Genomic DNA, 9,809 nt, shown 5'->3' with positions numbered 1-9,809 from the left:
CGTGATTAATTGAAGCTGCGGCCCATCTTTTAGTAGACAGAGTTTTGGGCTTTAGGCCCAACATAATGGATGAAATATTTAACACTAATTCAAGCCAGCTCATATTTGTACATATAAATATATCACATAGACTTCTCGTATTAGGTTTATACACTCGTCGGCCGCCGTTGCTCTTCTGCTACTTCCTTTCAACCTTCATCTCCCTGACCGCGGTCCCTTCTTCGTCTCTAATCTGCAATCATGGGGTATGTGCACGCAGTAATCCGTTGCTTTCCTTTCTAAAAGCTGTTTATGATTCGTTTTCTGTAGTTTGATGTTCTGTGGTTTAAGATCTTCTAGTGAATAGATCTCGTTTTGTATCTGTGGATTGGGCGTTCGGCTGGTTATTGAGGCTAGAGACTCATCGTTTACTGCTGATTCGTTTTCTTTGATTTTCGTTTAGCCTTGACATGTGTTAATCGAGAACTTAGCTCACTTTACTTGTATAATGTAGTGTGCTAAACTGAAATGCCTTATTTTTAATGGCTTCTTAGCATTCAATAATTCTCAGAGATGCGGTTCTTCGGTACATTGTAGTGATGAGAAAGGTCCAACTTTAAAAATCTCTCATCTTAGTCTGCACAATTTGTTAATGGTGTTACTCATCTTATTGCAGGAAAACTCGTGGTATGGGAGCTGGGCGCAAGCTCAAGTCCCACCGTAGGACCCAAAGATGGGCTGATAAGTCTTACAAGAAATCTCACCTTGGGAATGAATGGAAAAAACCATTCGCAGGGTCGTCCCATGCCAAGGGCATTGTTCTTGAGAAAATGTTAGATTCGCCCCATACTTCGTGTCTTGTGGTCTACGTTAAGTAGGTCTAGTTAATTTGCAATTGACTCCCGTTGTTATAATGCAGAGGTATTGAAGCTAAGCAGCCGAATTCTGCTATTCGTAAGTGTGCTAGGGTGCAGCTGATCAAGAATGGCAAGAAGATTGCTGCTTTCGTCCCCAATGATGGTTGTTTAAACTACATCGAAGAAAATGTATGCTCCTTTACATACTTCACATTGGCGTGATTGTCCTCACTATCATTGTTGTTTGTTGAATTGACATTTCAATCTTTTTGTTGTTGTAGGACGAAGTGTTGATTGCTGGATTTGGGCGTAAGGGACATGCCGTGGGAGATATTCCTGGTGTTAGATTTAAGGTGGTGAAGGTATCAGGAGTTTCACTGCTTGCTCTCTTTAAGGAGAAGAAAGAAAAGCCTAGGTCTTAAATCTCTTTCTTTCTTTAGTAGTGGCTGAGAACTCTGAGCTGGTTTTGATCTATGATTCAAATGTTTTTTTTTTTGGAAGATTATGATTCAAATGTTTTGAGTTGATTTTGTAGACAATATACTGTCTTATTAAGCATGTCTTTCTAGATTTGTACTGCTGTTAAGTTCACATCACAATTTCCTGTTAGAGTCTTTAAACCGTTTCGCCAACTCACCTCCAAAAATTCCGATGTCTGTTTTTTACTTATTGCATTCTTTACCTGATTTTTGTCTTTCCTTTTGGACCCAAAATCGCACATAGTTCTTCTCATGATCTTTGTTACAATGATTCTTGAGATTTTATTTGTGCGTAGAACAAGCAAATCTAATCTGCTTGAGCTCTCTCCATTTACAATTCATGGAGTTGTGCTTCAATGAAATTGGATTACACTTCTTTTTGGTTTCATATTTTGCTAATGAATTGATATCAAGGGTTACCTGCAAAACATAATTTTTATTGCAATTTTCAATGTTGACTGTAATACGTTAAGGTTTGCTCTTTCGTATTATTATTAGCATTTGCATCCGCGCACTGCACTGGAAATGTTTTTATATTTTTATATTTATAAAATTGATATCAATTTAATTATCATATTTATTAATATAATTAAAAAATTAATTTTAACTGAATATTGAAAAAATAATGATAAATTCACAATAATAAAAATTGATATTAGCAAAAAGAAGAGTTAAATAATGAAAAAAAGAATTGAAAAATAAATTTATTTAAAAAAAGATGAGAGAGGAGAGAGTATTTTTTAAAATTTTAAAATTTAAATAAATATAACTTTTATATTTTAAATAAAATATTTACATAAAATATACTCCTTCTGTCCTACTAAAAATAACATGTATTCTATTTTGGACTGTCTCAATATAAGTGATCAATTTTCATAAATGGAAAATTTTAACTCTTAAAAAGATGTAGGCGATACTACTTTTAATCAATTTACATTTTCTTTTTAATTCTCGTGTCGAAATTTTTTGAGTCAGTTATAGTGTTATAGTGAGGCTGAGGGAGTATCAAATTAAAGTTTTTATTGTGATTTTCAATTTGATATGCATATTAATATTTTATAATTAGTTTAATTTCATAATTTTAGAATGAAATAAAAAGATTAATATATATATATATATATATATATATATATAATATAAAATATAAAATATTAAATCTGTAATACATATAATATTCCTCGTGCATCGCACGAGAGGCGTACTAGTAATATATTAAAAAGACGACTTTCAATTTGAAATCAATTTCAAAACTGAGTAGTAATTTTGTAGTTATATTAAAATTTAAGATTTATATTTGCTTAGGTTTAGCCACGTTGAGGTAGTAAACAATGCCTACCCCTGACTATAGGGTCCTATACGCGATAGGGGCCCCAACGTTGGGGGTATTTGGTACTTAACCCTATTTAAAATAAATAAATTACATAATTTGGTAATTTATAAAAACTGAAATACGGTTCAATTTCAAGTAAAATATCAATACTTTTTGAAGGAAAATATCATTGTTTATAAATATAAATTATTTTATGTATTACACCTTTAAATTATCATAACTTGCTTATTTTAAATTTAATTTTTACATTATATATATAGGGGAGTGCTCCAATGAGACCCTCCTATTTTTAGTGAGGTCTTAGACACGATCTTGTGCGTTTATTTTATCAATCATATGACTGATATTGTACCTAGAGGGCGAATTTTTTTCTCAAGGTTCGAATCTTGGAGGTAGCGAAATATTTTAAATTCCGTTATTCATCAGTGTATACTGCGTTGTTCATCAGTATATACTGTCGTGTTCATCAGTATATATGTCTTATTCATTGTACTCGGTGTCTCACGAAAAAATAGAGGATCTCACTGGAGTGCACCCATATATATATAGGTTCTATTGATATTTTGATTTTCATAAGAAATGAGATTAATGAACATATCAATAAATTATTTCAACATACCAATATAACTAATGAACATACGAATCTATTTAATTTGTTAAAAAAATATTCGGTAAAATGAAAGAGAAATTGAGCTTAGACTTGAATATCTAACACAAAAAAAATATTGAGAGAACTCAGTTTTTGTATTGATTTTCAGCTTGAAGATAGAATGAATTACAAAGTGACGATGATTCCTATATTTATATGAACAAATTACAAAAATGGGTATAAATGTAAAATCTACTCTTTATGTACTGCGCATGTATCCTAACTTTCCCGTTGCAATCATCTCCTCTTATTCCTATTGTATCTGATTCTTGCAGCTTTTGTCGGGGTTTGAAGACAATCCGGGCTCTGATTCCAGCATGGTGTTTGGTAAACTCAACTCTATGGACTTGAAAAATTCAACTATGACTTTGAGAGCTTAGCAATAGCCTCAAATTTGATGAGTTTAGCTCGGGCACGATATTTGGCGAATCTGACTCTGACCTTGGCCTTTCTGAGCTCGATTTTGAATATCAACTCTGGCGTGGGCCGACAGTGTTGAGCAGTAAGATAGCTTTCCAGTCGAAACTTCCATATATCGTATTTTTCAATACTAAATGTCGGGAGTGATGAGGCTCTGTTGTAGTTATTTTCCATGGTACAAAGAAAAGAGATATAACAGTAAAGAACGCAAGTATCACTTAGAAGACGAAAAAGTTTAACACCCTCTTTTAGAAAAAGGATCTAGTTCAGTAGAACCGGGTCAAAGCAGTTTGTTCTTGCGAACAACCTGCTCTGATACCAATTGTTGGATCCCGGAGGGTCACCGAATAGGTGTATGGGGGGGAATACACCTGTAGGCTATTTTTCAAAATTCTTTTGTAGTTAACTGAAATAGTATCAATTGATATTGGAAGAGTTTGACTGAGGTGAACAAGTAAAGACAACTTCAGTTAATCGAAGATGAGAGACTGATACTGAAGTAACTTTAATATTTTTACGTCAATTAAGTTCAGTACTTTGACTGATATCCACAAAGGGCTTCAGTCTGATTTTGAAACAGAGGAATGTTATAAATCTTACTAATTATCCGAATATTTATCAATTAGACTAATAACATTAGCTGCAGCGGAAAAATTAAACTTTAAGAAATAGCCTTTGTGATTAGCACGTAGTCAGAATTTTAGTTTCACTTTGCAATTGGTCAGTTCAGTTAAAAAGACGTTTGTGCATAGATAGGAAAGTAAGGCTGAAAGCGATAAACGACAAATAATTTTTACGTGGTTCGGAACAAGTTCCTACATCCACGGTCAGTTGAACACACTGACAATCACTATGGGCTTGTGCTTGCGGGTGCACAACAAACCTTAGACTGAAAATACAATTTTCAGTACCAACACACTGGGTTGGATTTCTCGCTCTCTCTTAGCACGCTAAGACACAAATGCCTTTTCCAGCGGGTGGATAAGATCTCTGGAGTCAGAACACTGGTCTGAACTCCTCCCTACTCAAACTCTCTTTTCTCTCGGATGAAAATGGGTTTGAAGTACCAACTAGATTACAGATAACATCCTCTATGTAATCGGGAACTTAGGCTTTGGATTTTACAAAGTATTTGCCTAAGAAACTAAGAGAATGTATAAAATCAGTAAACTGATTTTGGCTTTGAGAATTCTCTTCTTCGATTCAAACTTTAAAGCAGTGAGTAGGCTGAGTTGCAATTTTGGCAGAGGTTCAGCTTGTGTATTTGAATCGGTTAAGATTGTAGTGTTCATTGAGCTCTATTTATAGGAGAAGTCTTGAATAGATTCGTTGGCTGAGATGGTCTTCAAGAATTCATCCGTTGTGAGAGTAATTTGAATTTGGCTGAGGCTTCAATCTTCGAGGTTCCTAAATTTGGTGAAGAACAGCGTCTCAGGTACAAGAGGTAAGGCGCATCTGAAAAGTTACCACCAAAAAGTAATGCTCTGCAGAGAAAGGACGATCTTCAATATCTCTGCATTTAATGCGACTGTAATTGAAAGTACGTGGCTTCCTTTTAACTGATATCTGACTTGAGTATCAGTCCGCTAAATCCACGTGGCCAACATTAATACTTTAGTCTCAACTTATCCTTCAATAAGACTCTCGTTCAATCAAATCTTCAGTATTTGACTTTGTCTTTTCACAACTAACTTCAGTTGTGAGTTCTTTGAACTTCCGTCTTCAGTTAGATTAGAGAACATGAACTCTAACACTTGAGTTCGAGAAGTTCTAGTCTATAAGAAGAAATTCTAAGAGTTTTGGTATTATCAAAACTAGGGCTAGGATATTTCGTTAAGTTTCCAACAGTGGAGATCTAGCCGGAATTGAGAGAGAGAGAGAGAGTTGGGGTCCACCATAACTAAAAATAAAATAAAAAATATTTTTTCTAACGGTGTTAACGCCCGTTAAGTAGCGGGGGGTATTTGGTGCGATTTTGTCACGTTGAGGTAAAAAAACAGCTCTAAACCTTACTATAGAATCCTGTACACGATAAGAACGCCATCAATAGGGGCAATTTGGTACTTAACCCTTTATTTTTATACAAAGTATCATTTTTTTTATGAATAATTACACGAAGGGTTATCCCGATACCTCATACACTATATACATGGAACACTTTTAAATTATTAATTTAATATAATAATATTAAAATTTAATATTAAGATTTATATATTTAAAAATATACTAACAAACAATAAAATACAAACATATATATATATATATATATATATATATATATATATATAATATTCGAAAAAGCTTAGTGAGATAAATCTAGATAGTTTAGAAATATCAATAATCACAAGATATCGAAACTGGTTTTAATACCTGTCAAATAATTGTCCCGATATAAAAAACATGCATTAGAAAATAACAAAAACATTTCTGAATAAATCAATGATGCATTAGAATGGTTAATTATAAAATAAATTACGAACTTATACTTATTTTATAAATTTGACCTTAATTATAATAATTTGTAAATAAAATTCAAATTCTTATAATAATTACCGTTGAGATTTTCTAATACAAAATTAAAATATATAATACTCTAATATTATAAATTTTGTGCTTAATTGCACGCTAAACAATGTCGCATACTCATTTGTCGGATCTTAGTCAGTGGTGGTATTCGCGTCATATTTTCGATTGTCGAAAAAATTGAAGAAGTCTCAAATGTAAGATTTAATAAGATTCGATATATATTTAAAAAGATTTAAAAGTAATATAAGAATTACAAAATGAGTATAAATTCATGATTTATTTTATAATTTTTTATTTTTAGAACAATTGATTCAAATCCCTTCGTGATTTATTTTATAATTTTTCATTTTTAGAACAATTGATTCAAATCCCTTCTTATAAAAGATAAAATTGGTTCTAGTTTGAATTTTTAAAACTTTATGTTATAACTTATGTATTATCTTCTTTATTTTACTTTTTATTTCATTAGCTTTCAACATACTTAGAATATATATTAAACTACATTTGTATTCTTTTGGACTATGAGGGGGTGAATTGTATGAGTCGTGCCAATAGAGGGCATAATATGGCTTGTTTATTTCTATGATTTAGTCGCACCTCGATTATAGTTTATTCATTCAAGAATTGGCTTGTGACACATTTCGTGCAATACACGGAAAACGTTTTTATATTTCTGTAAAATCAATATCAACTCAATTATCATATGTATAAATATAATAAAAATAATAATTTTAATTGAATATATATAAGTTGAATATTGAATAAATAAATAAAATTAAAACAAATCACAAAATTAAAAACAAATATTATGAAAAGGAAAAAATAATAAGTTAAAAAAATAAAAATAAAAGAATCTAAAAATAGATTCATACAAAAAAAGATGAGAGATGTGAGAGAATTTTTAAAAAATTTAACCTTAAAATAAATATAACTTTTACATTTTAACTTAAATATATATAGAAAATATATCAAATTAAAGCTTTTATCGTGATCTTTAATTTGATATGCATATTTAATATTTTATAATTAGTCGAATTTTAAAATTTTAAAAAGAAATAAAACAAAAAAAATAAGAAGATAAAGAAAAAATATAGTTTACAAATAAACATTCAATTTTATTATAACCACAAAATTGCCACTCAATTTTAAATTTGATTTGAAATTATTTTTAAATTGGGAGTTGCTTTTTTAATATAGTATAGATATGGAATGAGATTTAGTGTACCATATTTTATGTCCCACTGTATTCCACTTTCAATTTTATTTAATTACTCATACTCCCTCCGTCCACCAATTAAAGCCCTACTTGCCTTTAAATTTTTGTCCACCAATTAAAGCCATATTGTGCTTTTTGTACCCTTTTACCCTCTCTTTTTACTTGTAATTACTGCCCTTTGCCATTACTTATCTCACCTCAAAATTTAATCCACTTAATTACCCTATCTAATTAATTGACTAATTATTTTACTAACAAATTGAGAAGGGTTGGTGGTGGGATTTAATTCTCCTCAAATTGTGTTTCACGATTTACATCTGACAGCTATATTGTTCTAGAGAATTCCTAGAGAACCCTAGTTCTTCCTTCCTCACTCTCTCTCTTTGAATTCGAAGAACACACCATCTCTTCGTCTTCATCTCTCTAAAATTGAAGGAAACCCTAGATCTACGCACCATTCGCTGATTTATCTTCGTCTATCTGAAATCGAAGAAAGCCCTAGATCTATCATTCTTTCTCTCTTAGTCTTCGTCTCTCTGAATTCGAAGAAAACCCACGATCTCTCTGGCTCTCACATCACTCCATCTTCATCGATGGACTCGATGGTGGAAGAAACTCCATTCCCGGAGAAGGCTCTCTCTGTACCAGACACGGTCATGCCGGAATCTGACTTGCCGCCTTAGATCTCCAGAGAGATGGGCAGATGGGAGGTGGTGAGCGAGAGGGTGTGGTGAGAAAGGGACAACGACCAGAGGTGGTTCTCGGCGATTGTTGCCGGAATCCAAGGCAGTAGCCTTCCCCTTCACTGTATCAGAGCGGTTGTTGTTGGAATTCGAGGCGGCGGCCTTCCCCTTCACTGGATCGGAGCGGTTGTTGCCGGAATCTGAGGCGGCGGCCTTCCCCTTCATTGGATCGGTGCGGTTGTTGCCGGAATCCGAGGCGGTGGCCTTGTTCACTTAGGGGGTTTTTGGATTTGTTCATTGAATTTCATTTTTTTTTCCTCCAATTGTTCGATCAAAAATTGGGGGTGAGACAGAGGGATGAAGTTAATGGTGAGGGTGGCCGAATCTGTATCAGTAGTACATTTGCTTCTTGAATCTTTTTTGTATTTTCGCCTGAGATGTGAAGAAGGTAGCAGGAGGGAGATAGCAAGAGATCGATGAGAACAGAGAGAGGGAGAGAAAAAAGAGAATCTATACTATATTAAAACAGCAGTTTTCAATTAGAAATTGATTTCAAATTGATTTAGATGGCAATTTTGTGATTTCTTACAAAAATAATGACTTATTGTATATATTCAAAAATTAAGTAACTAACTCAATTAAAATTGCATAACCCATAATTTTTAAAAAAATGCACACCACCCCACGTTTAAAAAGAAAAATTGCATAACCCACGTTTATAATTCCATAATGAATTATATGTTTATATGTGTATATATACACAATTTATAAGGCATTGGTTATAAATAATTTATAAATTTATATTTATACAATAATTTATAATATATTAAGAAGATAATTTTCAATTTCAAATTGATTTCAAAATTAATAAGTGACAATTTTGTAGTTATAAAAAATTGAAGTTTTATTTGTACAATATAATTTTTTCTCCGTGTTCTTATTTTTTTTACATTATTTCTTTCTAAAATTGTGAAATTAAAATTGTTTATAAAATATATCAAATTAAATATCATGATAAGAGCATTAATTTGATATATTTTATGTAAATATTTGATTTAAAACGGAGAGTTATATTTATTTAAAGATTAATGATTTTTAAAAATTCTCTCTCATCTCTCCTCTTTTTTTGAATAAATCAATTTTTTCTATTTTATTCTTTTTACTTATTATTTATGCCTTTTCACAATATCAAATTTTATTATTGTGAACTTTTCTTTATTTTTTTATTTTTTTAAATATTCAACTCAAATATATTAAGTGAAAATTATTTTTTTTTTCTTATATTTATAAATATGATTATTGAGTTGGTATTAATTTATATATATAAAAATATAAAAACGTTTTCCGTGCATCGCACGGGTTGCAAATGCTAGTAAATTAATAAAGCAAAAGTATCTCATAATCATAGATTAGTAAAAGTAATTTAATATCTTAACCACTACCCTTTTATTTCACCTACAACACCTTTTTCATCTTTCTTAGTTTCCGCGCCGACACCCAAATGAGGCTTTAATTGGTGGACGGAGGGAGTATATATTTTCTTTAATTTCAACTTTATATGCTTTAGTTTAATTTTATGATTATTAGTAATTAAAATTTATTCCATCAATCTAGGTATTAGTAATTTTTTATCATTTAATTTCATTTTTATTAGTTAATAAGAACGGAAA

The 9,809-nt window shown here is 31.4% G+C and overlaps 1 protein-coding gene across 1 annotated transcript; it reads left to right on the top strand.

The window, feature by feature from the left end:
* Positions 1-1,408, top strand: LOC130997675 (40S ribosomal protein S23). The gene is made up of 4 exons (XM_057923088.1): positions 1-245; positions 656-811; positions 899-1,025; positions 1,118-1,408. The coding sequence occupies exons 1-4, from the start codon at positions 241-243 to the stop codon at positions 1,256-1,258; spliced, it is 429 nt and encodes a 142-aa protein (XP_057779071.1). The 5' UTR covers positions 1-240; the 3' UTR covers positions 1,259-1,408.
* The last annotated feature ends 8,401 nt before the right edge of the window (positions 1,409-9,809 follow it).

This window comes from Salvia miltiorrhiza, chromosome 8 (assembly GCF_028751815.1).
Source record: "Salvia miltiorrhiza cultivar Shanhuang (shh) chromosome 8, IMPLAD_Smil_shh, whole genome shotgun sequence".
Classification (NCBI taxonomy): domain Eukaryota; kingdom Viridiplantae; phylum Streptophyta; class Magnoliopsida; order Lamiales; family Lamiaceae; genus Salvia; species Salvia miltiorrhiza.
This window is presented reverse-complemented; position numbering and strand designations above follow the sequence as displayed.

Excerpts from the sequence above, each read along its gene's own strand:
- LOC130997675 (XM_057923088.1), top strand. Across the intron at positions 812-898 it reads GGCATTGTTCTTGAGAAAAT|AGGTATTGAAGCTAAGCAGC; the intron begins GTTAGATTCGCC and ends GTTATAATGCAG. Across the intron at positions 1,026-1,117 it reads TAAACTACATCGAAGAAAAT|GACGAAGTGTTGATTGCTGG; the intron begins GTATGCTCCTTT and ends TTGTTGTTGTAG.